The sequence below is a fragment of the Dermacentor andersoni genome, chromosome 8 (genome assembly GCF_023375885.2).
Source record: "Dermacentor andersoni chromosome 8, qqDerAnde1_hic_scaffold, whole genome shotgun sequence".
In the NCBI taxonomy this organism is placed as follows: Eukaryota; Metazoa; Arthropoda; class Arachnida; order Ixodida; family Ixodidae; genus Dermacentor; species Dermacentor andersoni.
The window spans coordinates 127,224,293-127,251,897 of record NC_092821.1 but is presented as its reverse complement, the minus strand read 5'-3'; the positions used below and the strand labels follow the sequence as shown (position 1 = coordinate 127,251,897).

The window sequence follows — 27,605 nt, the reverse complement described above, 5'->3', positions numbered from 1 at the left end:
TTATATCTCGCTTCTATTTCGAGTTATGCGCACGCCCTCGTGCGATACGTGTAGTGGCGTCGAATGCGCACGTGCGTAAACTCGGAGCCGGAAGCTTACGGACCGCGGGAGTTGAGAAAAATCTTAGCATATTTACGCGGCCTGTGCACGGGGCCTGGAATGCGGGCTTGCATCCTGTACTCTTGTATATATGCGAACAACATAGTATTGAATCGCCTTACTGTCTACGGCCACAAACGGCTAGGAAACTGGAACGTTTTCTCAATCCGGCACGGTTCGTAAACCTTTGACGCTGACTGTACGTGTGCGTATGTGTGCGACTGTGTGTGCGTATGAGAGATAGAGAGAGAGAGGCAGAAGAGGAAGAGGAGTACCTCCTCTCGCCGGACAAAGATATGTGGTGTAACTGCTTTCGAAGGAAACTATAGCATGCGTGTCTTATTCTTCTTTTTTTTTTCTTGTAATCCATGCTGCACAGATGTGGTGGCTTGTTGGCTGAACGTAGCACAAGCGGCCACCTGACTGGATCCGTTAGAGCCGCCACACACGCAACACAATAATAAAGTGAGGGCTAGCAACTGCGAGTCTCCTGCATGTGACTCTCGCTTACTCACCTACGGCTCCGGATAATCATCATCATCATCATCCTTATCCCAACTGTAGGAAGAAGGGCTCTCCCAGAGATCTCCTGTTATCCTTGTTGCGCGTCGGTCTGCTTCATCTTGTACGCCTGCTAATTTCCTAATCTCACCCAACCACCTATATAATCCGTGGCCGTGCTCGACTGAGTATTCCTTCCCTTGATACTGGCTCTGTAAATCTAATAGACCGCCAATCATTTGCTCTAATCTGCCAAACTCCAATTCTTCATGTTAATCTCAGCTAGATAGAAAGTAGAGCTAGTCGGGGATTGACCGAAAGCCATATTGGCCTGTTGCCCAATGAACGCTATACAATACAGTGCGCTTGCGCGAACGCAGCTATTCATTGGGCTGCCTCCCCCACCCCCCGTTTACTGTCGCACCACAGGTGGATGTCAGCCACTCTTTGAAAAGCAAATTTGTTCTCTATCGCCATCATCACATGAGCAGAAGGGAGATCGCAGAAGCGTTACTGCAGAATCAGAATCGGATTTTATTCTCCAAAGATTTGGGAGGAACCCCAGACAAAAAGCCGCACTCAGTAGCTTGACTGGGTCTGGGGCCCTGCTTTACATGACATATGGCATGGGAGGAAGGAAACAAGAAAAAAGAAGCATAACAGCTATAAGGCCGCTTTGATTGTTTGTGTACTTAACGAGTCGCCCACGTGCTTTGTGTATAGAGAGGGGGTTCACTTCCCTCCATGTCAGCGGGGCAACCGTTTCTGTTTTATGAGGGGTCAGAAGTACCGCGCGGTGTCGGGTGACGAGTCACGGCAGGCGCCAGGGGCGAGCGAGGTGCGAATTCAGGGAAGTCAGTATTGTGCGCACGGAGTTGACAGTCCGCCGACGACCACATCGGTCCAATCAGACAAGCCTTGAATGGGACTGCTGTACGCGGTGTTGTGGTTCTGGCTCCCGGGTACCTGGCTAATTGGAGGCGCCGCCGTGGTTAAGAAGGGCTTAGCAACATTGACCACGGGCTGCATGTACGGAGCGGGGATCTATTCTTCTACATGTCCGGAAGGCAATCGGCGGCCTTTGATGCTGGGTGCGGAGAAAAGCCCGCGCGGTGTCGAGTGAAGGCTTACAGCGCGCATGCAGTGCGCACGTGAGGTGCGCATTCGGACGGCGCCGTCTTGTAAACACGCACTCGGAGAACTTTGTCTTGTAGACAATAAGTGCGGCTGCAGCACATGGTGTCGATGCCTCGGCTTCCGAGACATTTGGGGGTCTAGAGACGCCATCGGGGTTTCAGACGGCTTAGCAATAACTTGTACGGGCCTGGCGTGTTTTGCTGAGGCCGTCACTGACTACGCAGAAATGAGAGGGCAACGGAATTTTAGGGAAGAAGGAAAAGAGCTCTGTTTTCCAATATATTTACTGTTAAGAGTAAGCCCATTCCTTTAGATTGTGGCTTAACACATTTTTGCATCTCATTGGCAACTGAATCTGTGGGACGGGCCAACGGCCTTACCGTCCTTTTTCTTTGCCTATTTGGGCTATAAAAATCGGGACGATATGCTGTCCCTCAGACTTTCCTGAAATCAGGATTGCTGATAGATCAGTGAGGCTCCGTACTATGTATGTTAAAGCTAGTCTGGGCTATAACTGTCATTGAGACAGTCGAAGAGTAAGACTTTGTTTCTCAATTGTTCAATTTTGTAATGCATTGATTTTACCTGCCATGTATATAGAAAAGTTTGCCTATAAATATTTCTGGTACATCTGATCTCCATCGCTTCCTGTCTGCATTTGATCAACAACTGCCGATCATCGTCCGAGAAACTTCACGTTCCAACGGATAAGCGAGGACAAGAGAACGAACGAAACTTTACTGCAGCGAAATTAAATGTAGACGTGAGTGGAATGTCGTACTAGGGGAAATAAACATACATGCTCAATCATTTGAGCCGCGACACGTCTAAGTCAGGTTTCAGGATCACTGTACAAAGACAAATTCGCCTTTATACACGCCATGTGATAGCCGTTGAGTTGCTGTTCTATCTTCTCCCTTTCATGCGAAGCATTAATTGTTTGCCTCATTCCGGGCACCACTTTGCGGTGGTTAGATAGGCATGTAAGTTGCTAGCTGTCTTGCCTCCCTTCGGACTGCCTTAATAAAAAGAAGCGCATGACCGACAGTGAAATCGAACGTCTGCCTTCGAGCACAGCACCCCAATGTTGTAACCATCCGGGCAAGTTCACACGCATAAAATCATCTCGTGCCAAATCCGACTAGCTCTTTGAGACGATTGGCGCGTGATCCACTTGCCGGTTTCTCGTGTTCTGTCTTCGTTACAGCATGCATTTTGACACGCTGATTTAGAGTGTTCGGGATCGGCCCTCATTACCCAGTACTGTCCTCACAGTAGCTAACGCTACGTAGAAGCTGTGCAATGCTGTACCGCGTTCATGAACGACCCATGTTGATCACATTTTAACCTTTCATGGCTGCAGTGCAAATGCCATCGCCGTTTTAACGTAGACCACATGACATATGCATACGTACGTACTATTGCATAACAAGTAGTCGCAGACCATGTTCCAATCCGTGTATCTCTCGTTTACGCCCTTTAGATACCCATAAGGAACCCAACAATCAGTATGTTGTATAAATTCGCGTGGAACGTGCGTAGTAGGAATCATGCCACTGACGTCACACGATCGTCGTCAGCGCCGTCGTCGCCGTGCTGCTGTCGTCACACACACACACGCGTACGCTCGCACCGCACACACAACTGTACTCGATTTAAACAAATGCGCTCGTCTACTTGGTAACGCTTCGCGAAACCCCGAACGATGCTGGGTGGTCAGCCACCTGCAAAATGCTTCGCATAGCATCAATTCACACTGCGCGTGGAATCTATGCAAGTTGTTCGTTGTATCAGCTTACCCACCACTCTCTGCGTGTAGAAGTGCTCGATTTCTTCCAATAAATCGTACTTGTGATTGCGGTGCTTCTTCTGCATGTCTTGTGTCACGTCTGTCGCGCGACAGTAAGTCGCGTGCACAGCTAGAGTATCAGCTGCTTCTCTACAATCCATACTATTCGCCTCTTAGCGTTGAGCCTATCATTTTCCGTTACATCGCCGGTGGTGTGGTGCTGCATAATCCACACTGTCGTGCAAAGCCAGGCAGTTGCACTGCACGGTTTCACGCGCGCCTACCATAATGTTGGTCACCGTCTGTGAAACGGAAAGCGGGCTTCCCCCCATAAATACTGCGGTTGCGGGAAAGTCAGCTTAGCCGAATACTGTTCAGCGAATTATGAAGGTTAGTCACTCGCGCGCGCAGAACTTTAAAAGCCTGTCTCACGTATCATGCTGATATTAACGCTGTAAATGTGTCGCCTAAATTACTCACGTAAATAAACATGGGAATAATCAAAGTTTCGTAAACAGCGGAGCGATTAAGTTTTACTGACTCTCGCTTGGTTTACTGCGCTGGAATTTCACACACGGGACAATGAAAATGACACGGACGAACTTGTGCGCAAACTTTCAACTGTTAATTGTTCACAAGCGCACGTCAAATATGTAAGGCAAGTAAGGGTGACAAAATTTCTTTAAAAATTAAAGAATGAAAGAGGAGAATGAAAGTCATATAAGCAATTCTAAATTCTCAGTGACTAGGATGGCTTGAGTAGTTGAGAGTTTGCGCACATGTTCGCCCGCGTCCCTGTCCTTTGTGTGAAATTCTATCCCAGTAAACCGAACGATCTTGTAACCCCACTTGACGTCCTTACTCCTACCGGCTACGCCTCTCCACTGACTCCTTCGCGCTGAAATTTCGCGCAGTGTTGGCATGTTTCGCCCTTGTGCGCTATCGAATGCCACATTTGGCTGCATGACTTACCGGTTCTGTCCAAAGTACGTATGCAGCGTATGCGGCGGCGCCAGACAAGAAAGTCAGATTTGGCTGCGACTGAACAGTGGCGCCATCTGTCGCTCTCGCGGCGAAACACGGCGTGCGATCTCCTTCTCCGAGGCCTTCGACAACACCGTGACGTACTAGGAGTCCTGATGTACTAGGAGCGCCTCTCGATCTGGTAGCATGAAATATATAATTTACGATAAGGCTCTCGTTCGAGCCCTCATATCGTGATTACGGAGTCATCGGCTATCTGTACACGGCAAATTAAAAGAGAGTCACAAATGTCTTGTGACCCCTTCAAGTACAAAAGCCTACGCGTTCTCAAAGAAATTCTTCGTAGTTAGGTTAACAGCAGTGTGCGCCCTTTGTAGACGAGACGCAGGTGTACTGCTCCAACGATCTATTTCGATGTAGCTTCACGTAGCACCAGCTTGGAATTTAGAAAATTCACAATGGTCAAGAAGCCGGGTCAGTGGAAAGAAAACAAAGACTTTATTTCATCTGGCGCACCTCACTGCGCCTAATGACTGGAATAAACAGCAAGTCTACAGCGCACCTGCTAATCTATATATGGCACATACAAAACAACACGAAGTCGCCATTTGTTGATGGACACAATGGAATGTTAATATCAATGGCGTAACCGAGGAGGAGGTGACGGTTGCCATCTAGGTGTAAGAATATCCCCAGAAAAATGATTAATTCCTGTGAGAACAACAACAAACAGGTTATGGGCATGCCTAGAACAGCCCCCACAATTCAGCCTTGTATACGGCATTGAATATCATAAATCAGCACACATCACCTTTCTCCTTCTTGCATAACTCGAGATATATAAACACTCTGCATGTACTACACATCAATGTAAAAAAAAGATCAGAGTCAGCTGCACGATGAAGATTTTGAATTTTACATTTATGCAAGGGCGGGACATATTTTAGGTAGCCTGACGGTACCCTGACTAAGTATAAGAAACGACAAATGTTCGTTATACGACGAGAAACTGTCGTGTCTGGCGCGCTGGATCATTTCTAATATATATATATATATATATATGTGTGTATATATATGTATATACTCGCACACTTCCCGGTGATTTATACTGCGTTCATTCAAAGCACGAGTCACACCGAAACACGTTCTTACCAGATCAGACAAACTGTGCGTTGTAGTGCTAGCTATAGGGGCATGACAGCGCGTGCTCTTAGCCGCCGACCTATTGTGGTAAGAATGATTATCAACGTAGTGATAACTGATTGCATTTTACGGGCCAGAAATGTGACAGGTTTCACATTTCAGTGCTTGGCGGGATAAAAATGTTGACCGTTGTCGCTTCTCGATCGGTTTGTTTGTACCTCTCATCTCACTGGTTGTGGCCACTATAGAATCTGGAGAATAAAGCAAATGACCACAAAAAAAATTAAATGTCACTCGAAAGTTTGCGGGAAAGGATAGCTTCCACGTGTATTATGCAAGAAAATGAAAAAGGCAGCACGAATTGAAATGCGTCACAAAAATACAATGAAACAAACAAATTTAACATGGTAATCGCTTGAAACCAAAATTGAAATCGATTCGCGCAGAAATCTAAGAATTGAGACGGTCTTCTTTGACGTTCGCATTACAGTCGTGAGAATGCGGCCGCTGCGACCTGAGCGAAAGAGTCGAACCTGCGACATTGTGTTCAGCATATAAAACACCACAGTCACCGAGCTATGCACAGCGGCTGGTAGCCATTGTACTAGTCCCTCATTCCGTGCACACTTTGCAAATGTTGCATTTGCCATGTTTCGCCACCAGCAGTTTGCGAACAGTCACCGTTGCTTGATGGAGAGAAACGGCATGAAACAATCAAAGTCGGCGAGGAAGCTATATAGTACATCGGGAAAGGATCGCCAAGGTGGCGACGTGTAAGAGCTACAGAGACATGACGAATACTGACTCGTCATCCCTAGCTTTTTTACAAGTGAGCTGGTCTTGCGCTGAGCTGAAGGTCATCTAGATCGTGCAAAATTTAGAAAACGTGACCTTAGCGTCGAGCCGATGTTGTGCGACTGCGCGCTCTGCCGTGAAAATAGCGACGGCCGTAAAATCAATATCTTAAGAGCCTTAAGCAACTTCAATACCCATATTGAGCCTGCACGTCTTTGTCATGGTTAATTACCATTCAAATAGAAAAGGTAACATATTTCTCGATTAAAATGTGAATAAGGCACGCGTTTACCCTGCTGAACCCTGCGTAAGTTTTGAACTGTCAGTGCGCTCCACATAGGAAGTTGTTCTGTGAATTGTGATATGTATAGGGAGTAGGAACTAAGCTATAGAGGCATTGATTGTCAGTAAATATATATATACGCGGTGCATCGCTGATGGCTGCGACATACCTATGCCGTGTGTACCGTATGCCCACAATTTAACGCACAGCTGCACGGACAGTGCAGCAGCGCCGTCACAGCACCGGCTGCGTTACGACCACCGTGTAGTTGCGTGCATGTATACACCACGTGGCAGCGACCTGAAAACGAGAATGCGCCCTCGCACATTTAGATGAGCACTCTGGCATAAACCATACGTAGGCAGTCCCCCTTTTGCTTTGCAAACGGCAAGACAGAACGCACTGCACTGCTTACTTCTTCGCATATTCAATATATCAAAATAATTGTTGACACGTTTGATGACTGTCACACGAAGTCAATGCACGGACACGTGCATGAGTACGTGCTGGTTCGTCAATGTCGGCCTCCTTACGGGGGCAGAGCAGTAATGCGCCACTGGAACCAAGTTCGAGCGTAAGACTTGCGCAATTATTTCGTGCAGTGTTGTCACAGTGTAACGTTCTGTAATCGTTCTCAATGGCAGGCTAAGAGGAATGCGGGGGTATGACATTTTCCGCCATTGTCGTGTCGTACGCAGTCGTCATCGTCGTTTTGCTGTCGTCATGCGCTCGTCGTCGTCGTTCTCATCGTGACTTCGTTGTTGTGCTGTTGGCGAAGACTCGCCAAATGTATGTATGTATGTATGTATGTATGTATGTATGTATTATGTATGTATGTATGTATGTATGTATGTATGTATGTATGTATGTATGTATGTATGTATGTATGTATGTATGTATGTATGTATGTATGTACGCCCTCACGCGTGCACGTTAGTACGTGCATTTGCACTCTGATGACCACTATGAACCGGAACACGCATTTTGCGTCCAACGCTGCCCGTTCATCCAGCATTCATACTGTAATGAAGAAACTGCAGTGCAGCAGGGTCTTTGACAAAAACAAGGGAACTATGGTACTTAAATTATCAAGTACAGTTACTAAAATCTGAAGGAAGTTGCTGCTCGTAGCGCCGTCTGTCGTCAGTTACTGGCAGTACCTCTTGACACTTTTACTGAAAACAGAGCTAGCTCCTTGAAAGGAATTCAGATGGCGCCTACCTTCAAGGATTAGGGAGGCAATATGGCGTGCGTGTCCGTCAAGGCTGCTATATATACTTATACTAAGTATTGTAAAACGGCGCGCTTGTATGCGTGCGTAAAGGACAAGACAGCTAATTGTTAGAAAGCCACAGAAGAGCCAGCGCGACGGGAGTCCCTTTTGTCCTTAGTACACCGAATGGTATTTAGCATTGTATATCAAATTCCTTTGATAAGTTTTCTATTTTGTCTGCCTAAGTAAGACATGTTCAATTTTTTTGTATTATTATTGTACCTGAGCCTGCACTCAACAATGATAATGGCTACACGTCTCAAATCGCACTTCTGCAACCACCGTTTGAACGGATGTTCAATTTCTGCAGTAGCCGTTGTTTTAGCGCACTGATCGGGTGTTCCCTTTTGTATGCCTACTTGTTGCTGGGCTGGTTGGGTGATACCTTTTTTTACTTTTAGGACGCGAGCTATGTAGAAGGAAAAATTGAAAAGCACAGAAAGAAACGCTTTTTTCTGTTTTATAGGTTCTCGTACTAAACGTCATTAATGTTCCCATTCTTATTGGATCACAAATGTACGGGTATACTTATGTTTGCACCATAGAGCCATAGGACAATTTTTAAAGGTGTGTTGTTTGATCTAATATTTGCTGTTGTGCCAGGATTTGTTGTACATCTGCTACAAAAGCCTATACTAGTAAGCTTAATGCAATTGTAATACCACGCCCTGTCTCTCCGCTCTGACACCACGTGCTTGACAGATGTGCACTGAACCATTCATTCTGAGCAACATAATTTCGCCCAGGCCCTATAGTGACAAGAAGAGCTGCATCGCGGTTGGTTAGTGCTGAGACAGTGTTAATAAACGAAAGATTCAGATGCGGGAAACGTAACTTATAGATAGCCAGTGCAGCAGCGTCCTTCAGTAAACCTGTTAAAAATCGTACGCGTGGCGTATAACGCTACGCGTACGATAGCGGCGGATAGCAGTCCACTGTGCGGTGGCACCTAAAGATATCGTGCGACACATGCGAGCGCTATACTTGCCTGGATATTCAAAGCTGCAAGCACCAGCAATCAACTACTGCTTTCGGATATTCTGAACATGAGTGCGAAAAGCTAAAGCGCCGCTGGAAGGATAATGTGCATATCTCCTTGAATACGTGTGCCGCATGCCGCGGTTACCATTTCATTTTCAAAATAGTGCGTTGCCTCTTGAAGCCACAATGCTCACGGCACTTTCAATTCATACGACCCAGAAACTTATACTCCAAAAATAACCGTGGCACCACCAGAATGCCACGACCACGGGAACCCACAACGTCAAAATATTTGACGCGCATTGTGAAACGGATAGATAGAAATACGAGGTATGGATGTCAGGGACTGAATCCTGCCTTCCCTTGTACTTCTGTACGTGTATCTGTTGTATAACCATGGCTGCACCCAATTGGTTGCGCCCTAATATGGCGGAGGGCGTTGAAGCAAGGTGACGTAGATTTCGAAAACAAAGGCACTCGAAGAACGCACGTAAGTGTTCACCACATAGTCATAAAACACGTGGCACTCGCGTACGACGCTCAGTGAATCTTCTGCGACACCACTCGAATATGCGACACCATCACCTCCCATTCGAGTCACCTTCCATGGAAGCGTTACCAAAGTCATGTGGTTAACTCCAATGCTGCGTACTTCGATCCACGACGTGATATATTTAGCAACGCTGACAGCCGAGACGTCAACGTCGGCAACCCCACTGGCAACGTTTAGTGGCTTTATGCGTTTCTTCTCCTTGGACAGCACCGTTTGCTGCTGTATCGCAGGCTTACGCAGGTGAGGTCACGGTCACGCAGGCTTTGAGCTTCCGAAAGGTACTGGCCCCACGTATACGTGTCTCGTTCATTTCGTGCGTCGACAGGTGAATGACTATGCAGTACCGCCTGTCGTGGTCGCCGCCGTTCCATCGCTTCCACAACCGTCGATGTCCGTCGTCAACGACTTCTGCTTCTTGTACGAGCCGACCGACAGAAGCTCGAAGTCCTCGACGAAGTACATGGCGTCCAGCGCCCGGGCCCACTCGCCCTCTCGGTGCTTCAACATCGAGTCGCTCGCCTTCCGGATGCTCCCGTCTTTCAGGTGCCGCCGGAACATGTCGCCCCACTCGCGCTCGTGCTTCTTCACCTCTTCCGGCACGAACTCGACGCTCTTCCACATCCGGTCTTCCGGCGGAGGGTCCAGGCAGCAGACGACGCGCACCGCGTAAAATGCGTTCGCCCGGGTCATCAGGTTCGAGAACTGCTTCGGGTCGACGACGCGGCACCAGGGCCACGTGTGTTGCTGCTGCGGCGGCGGCTTTCCGAATGTCCTGCCGGTGTTCTTCTTCCCAGACAGCGACGTCTGGTGCTTGAGGAACTCTTCGACGCGCTCGCAAGACTCGCGAGTCACGTCAGAGTTGAGGAACCTGAGAATGGCCGCCGGGTTCAGCTTGGTCTTCTCCTGCAGCGCTCGAAGCAGCGACAGCGTTCCCAGACCCGTTCCGATGGTGTGATTCATGTAGCCTTCTCTGAGGAAGCGCATGTCCAGCTCCGGAAACTTGCCGTCCCCGGCTTCCTTGAAGTAGAGGTACTGGCAGACGGCGAGGACGCTGATCTGGGTCTGAAGCTGCGAGCCTCTGGTCAATTGCTCGTGGAGCACTTCCAGGAACCGGCGGTTCGGAACAGGAACGACACCGCGGAAGGAAGCGGACGGCACGACGGTCGAAAGGATTCCGCCGACCCTGTCCCGGAAGTAGGACTCGACCTGCGTCCTCGTCTTGAAGGACACCAGGGACAGCAGCATGGAACAGAAGCCGATGATCATGCCGGCTTCGTCCAGCGCCTCGCGGTTCTCCTTGCTGGTTTCCAGTAGTTTCGAAAGGTAGATCAGGAACTTGAGCGCGCTGGGCGCGGCGAACGACGGCTGCCGATTGACGGCGCCGCGTTCCCTGGGAGGAGCGCTTCCGGTTTCCATCAGACTCCTGCGCAACTTGACGCCTCCCACGTACGTTTTGCGCCGTTCCATCAGGCTCTGGGGACGCCACTTGAAGAAGCTGAACTTGTTGTGAACGGTGTTGTTGTTGGAAGCACTGTCCTTTGGGCCTCGGCGCAGTTCCACCGACGACGTGTCGTCTACGTCTGCTGGGACGTTCTCCTTCTCTTCGCCTTCCGAGGTCGAAATGACCTTGGCGACTTTGCTAGAATCCGACTGCGCAGTCGCCGGCGTAGGCTTCTTGGCGTCATCCTGTTTGGCTGAGACGGCCGCGACTTCGGACGCGGAGGTCTTGGAGACCTTTTCGGTGTTTTGGACCTCAGCCGCAACGTTGTTCGTCTCTTCGGGCTTTTCTTTCGAAGACGAGTCGGTTTTGGCGGCACTCTTCACCGAGTCAACTTTATCGGAAGCTATAGACGCCTTGTCTTTATCGGCTTGTTTCTTGTTTTCAACTTTAGTTCCGGCTGGCATCGTGGTGTCTTTGCTTTGAGCTTCCACTGACTGGGTCTCCTTCGAAGGCGCGTCCTGCCGCTTGCCGGCAGAGTCTTTCTTGCCCTTCGTCGCGGCAGGAACATCCTTGACGACCGCCTCACCTGTCGGTAAGAAAGTAACTTGTGTTCTTACTGTGCGCCAGCTGCAGAGGTTATAATGCAACAACCACTACGTTAATTAAATACTCTATGGTTTTAATAAGACAACCGAATTGTATAGTCAAGGGAGCTACTACAAGCTTCGTAATTCTCGAATAGCAAATGCATGGAGCTCCGAACAAGACAGGTGTTCGAAAGTGAGGACTGGATAAACAGCAGTCGAAATGCTAGACGTACTGTACATGCTAGTGAACCCAGCCATTCCGAAGGAAGTACAGCATGCGACCTGTCTTCGGCTCCATTATCGGTGGCTGGGGCATGGTCAAGCTACCAGGGAGAAAATTTTTCCTCTAGCAACCTATTTTCGCTAAACAGCTAGTGCGTCTTGCTGTAACAAAAGCGATTTATTTATTTATTTATTTATTTATTTATTTATTTATTTATTTATTTAATTTATTTATTTAATTTATTTATTTATTTATTTATCAGACAGGATCGAGTCAGCATTCAGACAAGGGGTACTATAGTCGTCGTGAGCGAAGACAAGCCCCTGACCTTGACAAACAATACGTTAGCTCCAGCCTGACACATTCCTTGTTTGACCACTGCTGTTTGACCACTTAGAGACATGTGGTCCATTTTTAGAATTTTGAAAAACTGTCCATAGAATGAAAGCGCGTACTTTGGGCGACTCCCAGTGCCGACTCTTTCCCTTCTTTTTTTTCATCTCTTTTCTTCTTTTTCTCTTTCTTTCTTTTTTCCCCGAGTGACACTTTAAACATTCTAAAAATTAACTTCGGGCGTCCCAATGTGTAAAATGCGGTATGCCTAGCTTCAAAAGGACACATTCTGTTGGTCGAGTGGATCTATCGTTATCAACGACAAGCAGCACAGGCAGGCCGGAAAATCGTTTAAGAACAGGACTATAGTTCTGTTCTAGCGCTAACTTAATTCTAACCAGCACAGCGGAAGTTCATCGCTATAGTCTTCTACTCATGCGTCCTTTTTTGTGTCCTACCTACATTCGCTGCACGTTGCTGTTCAGTAGGTACAGGCACAATCTGCCACAAAAGTTTGCGGGACAGAGGTTCCGTGACAAATGTGAATGTATGCTTTGTTAATTCATGGTGAATCTAATTTAGTACATCACTGTGTATACCGCAGAAACCGCTACAAATTGAAACTTTGAATTTGAGGACACCTTCCCAGCCCTATAGAAAAGATGTATGTGTGCCACATTCAAGAATCCGCATGAACATATGTAGGTCCCATGCAGAATCCCGTATGTTATCCCATATATCACATGGGTTATGTTCCATGCGATCCTCATATCCAGTACACGAAGTGGGGATCCCGTATAAAAGCCCGTATTTTCCATCATATGTCATATGGGTCAAGTCCCATATTCTTATGTGAGCATATGGGACCTTTCCCATATGATGTATGAAAGATACATGTTATCGTACACGATCCCCATAAGTTCATGTACTGGATATGGCTATGGGAATCACGCAGAACATATCCCACATGATCTACGGAAACATACAGGTTCTTACATGTCATCCCTTACATATATATATATATATATATATATATATATATATATATATATATATATATATGTATATATATATAAACGCGATGCGAAAGGCAGGGAGCTAGGTTAACCGGAAGATAGATATCCAGTGTGCTACCCTGCACTGGGGAAGGGCTAAGGGGAAACATAAAGCTAAGGAAGAAAAGCACACACAGAGAAAAAGAGTGACGAAAAATTAAAACAAATATAAACACCAACAATACACAAAGGAACGCGGGAGTGCCAAAGTCGCATCCTGTGGGTTACTGAGAGCATCATTCCGGGCCAAGATGGTAATCCATTACTCAAGTATTATTGCGCAACAAAAAAGACACGGACGTAAGAGAAGAAGACACACCAAGCGAAAATGCGCTTGGTGTGTCTGTTTGTGCATGTTCCCATATGATATATGAGAACATGCGGGTTTCTTTCGATAGGGAGGCTTTGCATACTACATCTGCGTCAGGGAACAAAGGAATCACCCGAAGTGACGACGGTCTTCGGAGGAGCGGCGTCCCGCGAGCCCGCTGCAGGCACATGCTTTCCTCCTCGGGCCGCCACGGGCCGCGGCGCGCTTCCTCCACCGCCGAGGACGATGTCGACGAAGAGGGGCACCGCGGGATTGGAGGGCGACGGCGTGGCCACGATGCAGTTGAGCACGAGCCTGTCCAGGGAGGCCCCGACGCAGGCCTCGCCGCCGAAGTACTTGATCCACGACTCGTACAGGTAGCGCCGCGTCGCGTCGTCCGGGAAGTGGAACGTCAGCTCGCGAGCCTGCCGCTTCAGCAGCTCGTCCGTCCAGGTGCGCAGGCCCTGCGCCAGACGTCGCGGCGTCAGCACCGCATCTAGAACCCCTTAAACTTCGTAAAATAGCGGCACGCTTTGGAGAATGCCGCCTCCATAAAAAACGTCCATAAAAAACGTCCATAAAAAACGTCCATAAAAAACGTGCGCTCTGGCCGAGGCCGACGCCGCGTCGCTATTGGACTAATAGCATCACGTGGGCCCTCGCGCGGTGCTTCAGCGCCATTTTCGCTCGAGAAGCGTCTACGGAGTGGCGAGGAGCGCATGTTGGCGCCCATTTGGCGCCGTTGCTACGCTCGAGCGGTGTAGGCGGCGCCACGGTCGAGCAGGGAGCATGAAAGAAAGGAGAAACGAGGAGGAGTGAAAGCGGAGGAGGAGAGTGTCGCTGTTTTACGAAGTTTAAGGGGCTTTAACCGCATCTTTAACCGCATTACTACACTGTAACCGCATCATAACTCTCTCGTGATCCGGACAAGCCCCTTAGAACAACGGGTTTGGCCAGACTAGAGGCTCTCAGCAGACACCCTATTAGGGTGCGTGACTGATGTCATCGAGGCCGCCATATTGTTCAGCTAGCGTGGTGAAAAGCTACGCGCTGTCTTGATTCGCTTGTCTCCTGCAGCAGAGCGGGAACTGCGAATAGGACCACAATACGGCATATGTGAGGTCACGTGAATACTCCCTATACACTACATTGAAAGCCTTCTTGCATCATTGCACTCCAAACATTTAAGACCTTTATGAATAAATAAATGGCGCTTGCTTCGTCTCATGGCTATCGCCCTCACCCTTGAGGCGTAAAAAGGGTAAACCTTAAGGTTAACGGGTGAAGAAGACAGAGGTGTTTCTCTTCTTCTTTTTGTCGATCTTTTGTGGCAAGTAAGCATGCTCGTTGCTGCGAGAGACGACACGAAAAGTGCACGAAATGCGCAGCCTTTCAACTGCGGCTTCCCTCGTTGCAGGATGTGGTTTAATCTCACCGTGTTGTACAATAAACATTTGGATAGTCTTAATAAACGGGTTATGGCCGCAGGACAAACCAGCACCCTCAAATGTAAAAACACTTTAACGGTATGCAGGGAGCGGTATCCTCAAATAGTGCACTTTCGGGAATAGGATCACTTTCGCGAGATCTTACGTGACTCGGCGCCAGACGCGACGGCGTCTACGGCCGACAGCGGTCATTGCACAGTGCCATGAACGCCGTATACCTTGCCACAGAACGCTGATGCCGAGCCGCGCGAAAGCTCGAGAAAGTGATCCTATCCCCGAAAGTGCGCTGTTTGAGGATACCGCACCAGATTACTGGATATTCACCTGTTTAGCCGTCATTGCCGACTTCACCTAGTCCATAGAAAGCCAATGGATTCGGATGAAATCCTTCAGCACGCAATGCTTCCGCACAAAGTGCTGCTGCTATCGTTGCAAGTTACGGCGCACACCCACTACGGGGGATTAATAAACGGGTGAGTATTGTACGAGTGACAACAGAAATGAAAGCACAAGAGAAAAACACTAGCATTCGTGCAAAGGAAGCGCCGTGAGAATAGGCAAACGTTAATAGGCAAACCGCAACTACAAAAAAAAAAAGAAAATGAATCGGAGAAAATAGTTTTAGCAGGTCAATCGGTTACAATCGGTACGAAAACCTTGGACGGGAGAGTAAACACCCTTGAGGCTGAAGCGAGAGCTGCGGCTTTTAAAAGGAGTCTACAAGCCAGAATCTACGAAGTAGGCTTGTCGTGGCCCTCGGGTATGTGGTCTACACGGATTGCGATCAGTGCACGCTGCGAGAGGCCATTGATGACGGCCTCTTTGGCGCGCTACGACAACCGGCCATTTTTCGAGAGAGTTAACTTTGGGTTCGCGGTCAAAATACTGTGCTCGTTAGGTGATGAAAGCCCTTGTCGATCTTCCGACAGCGACGAATATTGATGTAATTAATGCTGTGTCCCGTTCCGCTCGGGCGAGTCGCCTCCCCGACGCAACCGGCTACTGCTCCAGACCGCTTTCGGGTATGGTGAACTATAGTTCTAGTTCACTATAGCTTCGGGGAGCTCACGCTCCACAGCGGGTGCCCTTTTTTCCCTCGGCGCTCAGTTTGGCTTCCGCCTCCGACGGTGCTCGACACAATAATGAAGCGCTTAACAACTATCGGCTGTATGCGTTTCCTTGAACTACCGCGAGCTACGTGCACGTCCATGTGCAACGACAACCGCGGACATACTAGTTAATGAATTTGTTCGTTCGTTGATTAATTCATGCACATCATGTTTCGTCACGCTGAGCCTTGATTAAAGCTGACCCCTCCAAGACTCCCCAGACATCTATCGATATAGTGCATGTGTGTTGTTTTTTTCTTCGTCTACGTAACTTGCAGACATCCTCTAAAGGATCATTTGTTTATGCGTGCAGAAATACGTCATACGCACTATATTATTATACTTGTAATCCGTCCATATGAAAATTCCCTACGTGCACCCTATGTATCCGGTACATAGATAAACCGCCGTTGAGGCGTATACTGTGGCTTTGGCACTGGGCTGCTGAGCCGAGGGCGCGGGACCGCGACGGCCGCATTTCGATGGGGAGGGCAAAATGCGAAAACGCCCTCGCACCGTGCATTCGGTGCATGTTAAGGAACCCCAGGTGGCCACATTCTTTCCGGAGACCCCCCCTTCCCCCCCCCCCCCCCCCACGGCGTGCCTCATAATCATATTGTGGTTCTGGTAAGTAAAACCTCAGAATTAATTTATTTTTTACTTAAATAAATGCCGATAAATGTCCCCTACATTAGAGAAAATATTTCCGCAAAGGCCGGACTTCCTCACGACTGCCTTCAGTCTATGCCAAAGCAAGTGAATCAAACAAGCACCTCTCATTTAAATGTAATCGTCTATGCATCTGGACTGAATGCTCAATTACACACAATTATTTGTTTCGCAGTCTTGCCTTTTTCTACCGCTTTGTTTGGATTCTCTGATTATTATTTCTTCTTCTTCTTCTTCTTCTTCTTATTCTTCTTCTTGTTTGTTTGTTTCCCTGCGACCACTCTGAACCTTGACCCATCCCTATTCCGCGAGTATGTGTCGTCATCATCATCATCATCATCGTCACCTGCGGCAGGCGACGCAGCACGTCGGCCTGCTGCAACCGCAACTCAGCGTAGGCGCTCGACGCCATGACGCGGTGTAGTCGGTCCGCTTGGACTTCAGCAGCGGGAGCCCGAGGGCAGCTATACCTGCGCGGAAGAATGAGAACGCGGCGGCGACGATGCAACATTAGTGCAATGACAAAATGCAGGACGCGCAGAAAAGGACAGGGCTGGTGTACTGTCGTTTTAACGCTATGGCATTAGGAGTGTCAAATTGCAATTAAGTGTCTCTGTTGAAGAGTGGGAAGCCGGTCACGTGGTAGAGGTAGAGAGGGGATGGCGCAGTTTAGATTACCGTTTATATCGTTGCCCCGTTAAATACTTGTACCGTTTACATATATATATATATATATATATATATATATATATATATATATATATATGTAAACGGAACAAGTATTTAACGGTAACGGTATAAACGATAATCTAAACTGCCCCATCCTCTCTCTACCTCTACCATGTGACCGGCTTCCCACTCTTCAAGAGAGACAGTTAATTCCAATTTGACACTCCTAATGCCATCGCATTAAAACGACAGTACACCATATATATATATATATATATATATATATATATATACACACACAAGTTAGTGGTGTGCGAATATCAAATATCGAATCGAATAATGATATGCACATACACTAATTAGCAAGTTGGGTTAATTTGTTACGTTGTACCATTGAAATTGCACTGTTAACGTTAAAAAGCTAGACTACTAAGCTGTCATTCTAAAACATTGTGTATTTGGCTATTGTTAACTTGGAAAATTTAGCAATTCCCACTAGCTGTCCTCATCAGCCTGTGCCTTAATATGCCGCATCAGATGCCCGAAAACTTGGAGGCATTTGACCCTGTGACAGTCGTCAACCATCGTACTTGCTGTCAAGCTATAAAGTCAAAAGTGAAGGTGGCGCTGCAAAAAAAAAATAATAATAAGGGAAGAAAAATTTACGCATACCCTCGCTGTCCGCAAACCCGCGCCCCTAGCTACTGAGAGGCTGGCTTTTCCGCTCGGTTTATGCGTTTAGTGGCTAAGTGTGCGTCCCAGGCTAAATTTCGTTACAAGCACGCAATCATCACAAATTTCAGCACAAAATCGCCCCAGTATTCTTAGATGAGATAGAAACAAATGCTAAGAACCGTGTTTGCTCCTGTACAGCCACCAATACATTCGATTTGATTCGCATATTCGTAACCAACCGAATATGCGAACATTTTCGAATATCTATTTTTGCGAATCGAATACGAATATTTAAAATATGATTTTCGATAATATTCGAACTTTTCGAATATTCGTACAATATACGCAATATTCGCATATATATGTGTATATATATACACACATATATATAGACTGCAACTGACGGTCGGCTGCTGATATAAATAGTTCTCACATGACGTCGAGGACGCAGCCTTTCATCGTGCTAGTATATACAAACATGGCGGCCACGATGACGTCAGGGCACCATATTATCACACTGTTATTCTTTTTTCTTTACGGAGAACGCTTATCACCGGATCGTCGCTTATCGATTTAACGCTCGGCGCAAGACGCGCCCGTCGTGCAATCACGTTCCTTTACGCAGTTTCTCGACCTGCTAGTACCCCAAGATGGCGGCCACAATGACTTCAGTGCAAACCACCTATAACGAACTCTCGCAGCAGCAAGTTTCATTGATTTATTTACTTATTTATTCAATAAAACATTCACTAATTTTTTAAAAATCTATTCCTGCAGCTCACATTCTATCGCACAGTAGGTGCGATAGGAAATGATAGAATTCAATACACACCCGGCCCCAATTCCGGCCATGCAACCGCAGTTCACCCACCGTGGTTGCTCAGTGGCTATGGTGTTAGACTGCTGAACCACTACCGAAGCTGCCTTAATGTAATTTGTGTGTTGTGGGAGATATGGGTTTCTCCTCCGTACTCTTGGGACAAAGGAACGACAACACGGTAGTGCAAACAATCACAAGGGCATTTATTGCACCTTTCATAGATCAATGCCTGCTAGCCGAGTTGCTATCCCCGAAGCATGCCGATGGGCGCGTGACAAATCTAGAAGTCCGACTTACCGCGACCGCATTGCGAGCGAATATGTTCGCCCCATGCTGGATCCCAACGCCTGGTCGTTCGCGTGTACAGTCACGCGAATGGTGGCACGTTTGAAGGCGGCCACGCGAGACGGTCTCGCAGAACCATGGATTGGCGCGCGCGCGCGGTACGTCCGGCGCTGTTCGCCGACCCGCCGGGAAAGAGGCAGCACCTTGTCCCTCGGCGCCCGAGTAACCCCGCCGCGGCGCGACGGTCGCGCCATCTCTCGCACCGCGCTTGTACCACGCCGACCGCCGCGGGCGCCAGGCCACGCGAGCCGTGCGGGAAAACAGCATATCAGGGGATGCGTGAGAGTCTCGCATCCCCACAGTGTCTATTCCATGGATACAGTGTTGCATCCGTGAAAACCGTGTTTTCTAGCTTGGCTAAATGCCTTTCCACATAGTCTGCCCGCGCCTGCCTTCTGGCCGCGTGGAGATTTGGATCCATGTTTTTCGGAATGGGATTGACCTGCAGGGTCTTACGGATCTCGTCGGGTATATCGGCGGATTGATCGAGATGCCTCCTTGGGTCGCGACCTAACCTTGTCAGGAGCGCTCTTCCCGTAGCCGTGTCTCTGAGTCGGTGAAACTGTGTTCCAAGCTGTGCTTCTGCCAGTTCGGCGAAGGTGACAATTCTTCGAGGTCCCACGAAGTTTCTTCAAGTGCAACTGTTGAATGAATATGGGGTTTTACGTGCCAAAACCACTTTCTGATTGTGAAGCACGCCGTAGTGGAGGGCTCCGGAAATTTCGACCACCTGGGGTTCCTTAACGTGCATCTAAATCTAAGTACACGGGTGTTTTCGCATTTCGCCCCCATCGAAATGCGGCCGCCATGGAGTGCAACTGTTATTCAAGTAATATATATATATATATATATATATATATATATATATATATATATATATATATATATATATTGTGAAGAAGAAGACGCGCCTCGCGGCACAGCCGCATCGCCAACGCGCGGCTCGGCTCCGCTCGCGCTGTTGATTACTGTCGTCTTTTTGGACAGTGCTTCGGGCTGTCTCGCCGTTCCCGGTCGCTGCGCTTTTGCATTAGGAGCCGCCAATAAACCTCTTCTCAATTGGTGGAGGTGCCGCGACTCAAACCCCGTCGCTTGAAACTCTGGAGCTGCGATCAAGAACGCTATCGCCCGCCATGACCGACAGCTCATCCCAAACGGCGCCGACGCCACAGTCCGTCACTTGCACCGGCGTTCCACGACAACGGGACCCCAAGGTCTTCAGCGGTGCAGACGACGAAGACGTAGAAGACTGGTTGGCGTCATATGAACGGGTGAGCGCGCACAACAAGTGGGATGATCCAGCGAAGTTAACCCACGTCATCTTTTATCTGGCTGGTGTTGCCCAACTGTGGTTTCACAACCACGAAAGTGACGTAGCCACATGGTCAATCTTCAAGACAACCTTTACGGAAGTGTTCGGCCGACCCGCTGTTCGCAAACTGCGCGCTGAACAACGCTTGCGCGCCCGAGCACAGCAGACGGCAGAAACGTTCACGAGCTACATTGAAGACGTCGTGGACCTTTGTAAACGAGTCAACGCCGCAATGCCCGAAGCTGAGCGAATTCACCATATACTGAAGGGCATCGATGACGGCGCATTCCAGATGCTCCTAGCCAGGAATCCGCGCACTGTGTCCGAAGTCGTCAGCCTATGCAACGCGCTTCGACTCGGCGTGCTCTGGGAAGCGACGACGTGGTGGCAAGCCTTGACAGCATGTACGACCCATGCTCATTATTTCAACGGGTCAGGGACTTCGTGCGTGAGGAAGTTGCCCGCCAACTTTCTTTAGTCCCCTTCACTCAGGAGCCCACCACCCGTCTTCCAAACACGCCCCGCACTCTCATTTCCGAAGAGGTCGCCCAAGTTGTCCCTTCCGCACACCATCAGCCGCCTGCAGCCGCGAATCTCAACCACGGTGTTAGAAGTATTTCCGTGATCTTAACCCTGCGCTGGCAGTGCAGCCTGTCGCCACGCCTCTCACCTATGCGCAGCCAGCCCTGCCTGTGGCCGCGAATTGGTAAGCAAAACGCGACAGAAAGAAGAGACACCACAACGCTGACACCAGACACACACCAGACACCAGCGTTGTGGTGTTTCTTCTTTCTATCGCATTTTGCGTCCCAATTTTTTCGCTGGTTTTCTCAAGTGCCAGCACGCAGCGCATCTTTGCGGAAGGCAGCTGTTGCACCAATAACCCATCAAGAGAGCGAGCGCATATCGGTGCACTCTCTTCTGAGGCGAACGCATATCCGCTGTCGTCTGCTTTCAAAAACAGGAAGCAGCAGACGGCTGTTGTCAGATGTGACAGTTATAGCAACTATGTCACTCTCGTGGGAAGACTTCAACCCATTAAATAAAAATATTTAAAAAGGTTGTTAAAAAATATTGAAGATGTAATACAGTAACTGCAACAGCAGCCGTTTTTACTGAAAGTTTGCATTTATGACACAGTAAAAGTAGCGTCTACCTATATTTGTCCGAGGGACGGTAAAATGCACAAAAGGTAAAAGCACACGGTTTGGGGGGTCAAGGTCACACACTACATGGTTTCTGTTTATTATTATTATTATTATTATTATTATTATTATTATTATTATTATTATTATTATTATTATTATTACGCTTTACGTATGGAATAGCGAAAACGCTGACAAATATATATGGTCACATTTGTTGTAATTATTTAGGCAACATCTATAAAAAAATACGTCCCGTGCAACGAGGACAAGCGAGTCCTTGTTGTCCTGGCCGTCAATGCGTTTAAAACAATCTTGAGTATGTTTTACCAACAAGGCCGTACGCCAACGCTTGTGAAGGGAGTGCGCTGTTTTTGCCGCTATAAAAAACGCGCCGTTATCACAGCAGGTTTTTTTTTTACCGGATTACTCCTGTCATGAGCTCGTTGAGAATGATAAAAAGGTCATCCTATGGAAATGCAAGCGACTCATGCGCATATCGACCCGACGCAGCAAGGCGAAGTGAGCCTATTTAAAATGTAAATAATAGTGTTTTCACAATGAAGAAAAAAAAAAGAAGGGGGGGGGGGGCACAGTGCCTATGGCGTGCTAAGCAAGACGACAATCACGACTGAGTGACGACAGCATGATTATGACGCAAGTAGGATTCACGTTGATGGCACGAAAACGACGGCATGGTGACAACGGGATGACTTTACTGAAGTGGTGACGGTGGCAAAACGACAGCGTGAAAGAGGACGGCACGAGGAAGAGGTTGCAGGTTCGTTTTCCTATCGCGCGAATGCTTTCAGATGGGGCAGATGCAAATGCGCTCCTGCACTCAGATTTAGTCGCACGTTAAAGAACCGCGGGTGATCGAAATTATTTTGGAGCCACTCCATCTTCGCGGCGTCTCTACAATATCCCACCAACCTCCTCGAAAAAACATTCGAACATACATCACTTGCTCGTGTGTTTAAACCCGATATTATTGTCTTTTCGTTCATTTGTGCATTATAGCTTCAAGGAACGAATGCACAACGGAGGCAAAACGTTATTAACGGAAATGTGTAGAACAAGAATGAATGGCAAGCCCAATTTGCAGGAATATGATTGTGTAAATACAGTTCTGAATAACCGGAAACGGCGCCGCCATACATTTGCAAGCAATAATTTTTTAGCCGAGCTGCACATTATAATGATCCGTGTGTCTGGGCTACAAAAGAACAACATAACCAACTAGAAATAGAAACCCAGCTACACATTTGATCACGCCAGTGCTTCACAATGATGTTAATGTGCTCCACATTCGCAAGATCAAAAAGAAAAAGAGAGGGACGGATTCTCATTGCCAGCGCAGCACGCATAGGTAGAAAAGAGAGAGAAAGAGAGAGAGAGACGCAGATCGTTTCACGTTTGACGCAACGGTATCTGGCCGTCTGGACGGCTCGTACAGGCATCACCCTGCCTGCTGCCATAAGTGTCATCCTTCATTTCTCGTCGGTCTCGCTACAAAAAAAAAAAAAAAAAAAAAGTCACGGCTATAAATAAAAAGGCTCCGCGCTTCGCTTTATGGAAGGCTGAACGACGACGAAACGACTATTTCTCGTCCAATACAATGATTGAAGAATAGCAATCTGTGCCTTTGACGGGGATAGAGCAACGACTCTGAACGGTGGCTACCCAAGCAAATATCACGGCGACAAGAGCGGGCTACAAAAGCAAGATAACGCAAGTTATTTTTCCGGGCGTCGTACCCGACTAACCCGGCTGACGATAACACACACAACATCTCGAGCTGCCATTGTTCACAGTGTTCACAGTGCTCCGCTCTGCCATTACAGGTCAGCGTTCAAACGTCAGTCACCATTTTCAGCACTAACAAACTGAAAATTTTCGAGCAGACGACAAAACAAAACTTGTTGGGGAAATGGGTCAACAAGCGATTTTGGCGCCATCTCTCAACTTGCATAAAAGCTAAAACATGTAAACAATTGTTTTTAAAGAAGAGAATATTTTACAGGAACTTTAAGAGATGCCGCCACAAAGCATTTAATTTTTGCAACCATAGTAATCCTAAATTTAGCCAGCTTAAGCATACAAGTCATTTCTTGCAGATAATTGCGGAAAACCAAAGAGCTTGCGGAAAAGGCGGTCTCTGTCGGCCTGCCGGTGAATGCGGCAGCACAGGTGCACAGATGACGGCGCGGCCCCGCGGGCCCCACGCCCACATTGCTATGACATCATTCACGGAGGCGCACGCCATTGGCCTCTCGTCTAAGAGCAGACGAATTATTCGCCGTACAAGGCACAACAACGGCGGGGGTAGGGGGGTGCGAGCTGGAATTGCGGCATACCGCAAAACTTGGCAGGCGCCCGACGCCCCGCTGGAGCTTGATGATCTCCACATAAAAGCGAGAGAAAATAGATCGACAAGCAGAACAGACGATGACGTTACACCGTCTTTGGGGGCTTGAGTAAACATCGCTCTTCTGAGGTCTTAATTGTGATCGGATCATCCGAAAACGACAGCGCTACAACCTGGCAATCAGTAGAGTAACTCGGTTAGTTCAGCTAGCACGGTTTAGTGATGCTGCCAAAGAATGCATATCTATAAATTAGTGGACATGTTTTCGGCTTACGTTCACCACATCATGCTTGCTTTTCATCGAGGATCGCAGACACGTCGTCTCTTGATTCTCATCCACTGGAAACAAACTCTCAGAAGAACACAGCTGCTCTATTTTATCGATGCCAACCGCTGCGTAAGCGAAAGAAATTCGCGCCGTCGGCGGAGTCCCGAAAGCTGCGCAGCGTCGAACAAGTGGGAGCGGCTGCCGCTTGCCTTCCTGATAAACTCACAAATCGAAAATAGTTGAACAAAGATGGCGCTGCAGTCTTGTGTAGCCTGAAGCGTAGACGCCATTTTTAGAAAGACTGCTAAATCTTTTTTGGGCGATATTGCTTATCGTGTTAAAAAGAGTGCTTACGGCACTTGTTAGACGAACAAGATAAGTAGGAAATACCTGCCTAAATGCGTTCAGTTGCTGTGTGTTTATTATTATTATTATTATTATTATTATTATTATTATTATTATTATTATTATTATTATTATTATTGGGGTGGTTCCGTTTCGCAAACACAATGTACAAGTTACAAGAAAATTAATGCAACAGCTCGGCATAAAACCAGCAAAATTATGATGCTGTACCGCTGAAGGTTTCTTACAGTTAATAAAATGAGCTTAATAATTAATTTCGGGTTTTAGAATAATGATAAAAACATTTCACGTTTGTTTCGATTTCGTTTTCTTTGAGGCGGCGACAGATGGCGTTTTCTTTCGAATACGAAACTGATCGAACGAGAAGAACGAGACAACTGTTTTGCCGTGCCGCTAATGGACGGCGTTCGTTTAATGCGATAAGCACCTGCGTTGTGTTAGCTGCGACGACCCGCTGCGAAGCTCAATATACACGACGAGCCACGGAGTTCGCAAAAATGTCCGCGCTCTTGGCCCAACTTGGGGGAAACCCCTTCAACACGGTCGTAGGCCAGAAGATAGGTAAGCCTTGCCTACATATGAATTCATTTTCTTGTTCGTTCACTGAGTGTCAATCAGCTGTAGACTCGCGAAAGCAGTTCCGTACGGTTCCCGTTTCCTCCTTAACCATTGTCCTGCGGGAAGGATCTCAAAGCGTGGCTTAGAGCTCGATTGATCGTTTATAGCGTGAAACCACAATCCTGCTGTGTGATCGCATCTGTGTTGTCGCGCGTGTGCGCGACTGCGGGCACAGCCGCCCGTCGAGTTTAGTTGGCAAGCAAGCGCACCATTCGACGTTGCGCGGATTTCTTTCACTTTTATGCACGCATCGGAGAAGCAGGAAACGACGGGGCCTTTCACCTGCATCCGAAATTAGTCGGTCGCTTGCCAGGTCGGGCTGTGTTCTACAGCCTTGCACAACACACTGACGAGTCGCTGCTGCTATATACGGGACGCGCTATCGGTGACTTGTTGATGTCGCGATACGCGTGTGTGTGACTCGTCGTCTCGTCGCCGTCGTGCGCTATGCGCTGCGGTCCGGTGCTCGGCAACAACCGCGAGCGGATAGAGTGCCGGGCTTTTGTTTTCCCCGCAATCGCGCTGAGTGTGTGCGGCTGACGCAGCCCCTGTGCTAGCTGGAAAAGAAACAGCTCGTTACCCGCGGCTAAAGAGCGCATCCCATACACCGAGTTGATAACGGCCGAGCTTTAGAAAACGCGAACGAAATCGCCAGCGTTCGTTACGCACAGACAAGCGCTTTTGTTTTGCGCAAGGGGGCCGGTCCGACGTGCCTATATTTAGGATATACCTCCGTTTCTTCTTGCGAGGGGAAAGTGTTTGGGGGCAGTGCGGGGCCATTACCGGGTGCACCTTGACAGCTGGCGTTCACGTCTACCTTCCCCGTGGTTGAGGCGTTCACCTAAGGGGAAGGTAGCCACCCCAATCGTGCTTCGTCGTTCCAAACTCGGGAGAACGCGAGACGACTGAGGCGCGAACGTTTCCTCGTATAACGACTACGCTACTTGCCGGCTTTCCCTTTCGCGACCGTGGTGCGTTGCCCGCGGTTTGCGTGAGCGTCGATTCGCGTGAATCACCGCGCAAGTGGGTTGGCTCGTCTGCGGCTGCGTTTGTCGCCGTGTGTAAGCAGTCGCAGTATAACCATGGGTGTGGCCGTAGTGATTTCGCGTTCAGCCGGCTCGTATTGGTACAGTGTCACCGGAAGTCATGGCAGCGTGAGGAACACAATTGGAAAAACAGAAACGCAAGCCGTTTTCGGTCGTAGACAGTTCTGATGGCATACGGCGTGTGTTTTCGGTTGACGATTGTGGCTTTAAATATACAACAACAGACTTTCTCGTCATTTGTTTCGGCACATGAAGGCAAGCAGAGGACTGCACATGCAGAAAATAAACGCACACAACAAAAAGAACACCATCTGTGCAGATTTGCCCTATCTGTGTGTGTACTAGAATGAGTTTCCTGCTGTATCATATCGTCGCCCGCTAAACAAAACTCGTTGGCAGGGCGAGCTAGAAGCTTCCGATGTGCTGAATCTAACCCCATCCAGTTCATAAGCGATTGTCACTTTTGTGAAGCATTCCTTGTAAAGCTTCCTTTGTACACGAGGAGAGCTGCAGCTAGCTAAGCAGCACATCTGGCAAGCACTTATTTGTCTATTGGGCACAGATACAAATGCTCTACATAGCAAGTTCATTTACTGAATTAAGCATGGATGTGCTTGAAAATTAGCACTATGTGTTTCTTCTGAAGTAGCATAACTTATTTGGCTGATTGGGGTTGCATCATTATTGTGTGGAGCGCATGGGTTAAACTAAGACACAGAAGCACGAAGAAAGGAAGACAAGCGCTAACTTCCAAATGGTGCGGTTTATTTTGGAGCGACATTTATTAATGTCGCTACAAAATAAAAGCAGAGCAGTTTAAAGTTAGTGTTTTAAACGGAACAGCGCGTATTGTGACAGGGACAAGGAGGGAGACATGACACGGACAAGCGCTGGCTTGCAACTGTTGCCGTGTGTAAGCAGTCGCTGAATAACCATGGGTGTTGCATCAGCTGCAAGTCAGCGCTTGTCGTGTCATGTCTCCCTCCTTGTCCCTGTCAAAATATGCGCTGTTCTGTTTAAAATGGCTTACCAACTCGCCCAAACGTCCGTTTTAAAGTTAGTGCTCATCCTCATGTCTTCGTCTAATGTTTTCGTCTAATGTGTTACAAAATGAGGTTAAATTTGACTTGAGAACGGAAAACTTGGCTAAATTTCTGTTGAGCTCCGTAACTATTAAAATCCTTTTTAAAACTTTATGTATACACATAGGTTGTCCATGTCCTGACAGTTTTCTTGCTGTTCCTTCACATTCATTTCCTT

At 48.0% G+C, this 27,605-nt stretch overlaps 2 protein-coding genes across 6 annotated transcripts in view; one reads left to right on the top strand and one right to left on the bottom strand.

Moving 5' to 3' along the window:
* Positions 1 to 4,985: 4,985 nt before the first annotated feature.
* On the bottom strand, positions 4,986 to 24,514 carry LOC126525579 (uncharacterized). 2 transcript variants are annotated; one of them, XM_050173506.2, is made up of 4 exons: positions 24,322 to 24,514; positions 17,060 to 17,183; positions 13,621 to 13,951; positions 4,986 to 11,565 (listed from the first exon to the last, which is right to left on the bottom strand). In XM_050173506.2, the coding sequence occupies exons 2-4, from the start codon at positions 17,123 to 17,125 to the stop codon at positions 9,872 to 9,874; spliced, it is 2,091 nt and encodes a 696-aa protein (XP_050029463.1). In that variant the 5' UTR covers positions 17,126 to 17,183; positions 24,322 to 24,514; the 3' UTR covers positions 4,986 to 9,871. The 2 variants fall into 2 exon arrangements, with proteins under 2 accessions (XP_050029463.1, XP_054923724.1); XM_055067749.2 differs by lacking the exons at positions 17,060 to 17,183; positions 24,322 to 24,514 and adding an exon at positions 15,260 to 16,593.
* A 527-nt stretch (positions 24,515 to 25,041) lies between these two features.
* Positions 25,042 to 27,605, top strand: part of LOC126525580 (TOM1-like protein 2) — a 44,020-nt gene continuing 41,456 nt past the window's right edge. For all 4 annotated transcript variants that reach the window (XM_050173509.3, XM_050173510.3, XM_050173508.3 and 1 more), the window contains exon 1: positions 25,042 to 25,242. In XM_050173509.3, coding sequence (XP_050029466.1) covers positions 25,179 to 25,242 — 64 coding nt within the window. In that variant the 5' untranslated portion in view covers positions 25,042 to 25,178. The remainder of the gene's footprint in view (positions 25,243 to 27,605) is intronic.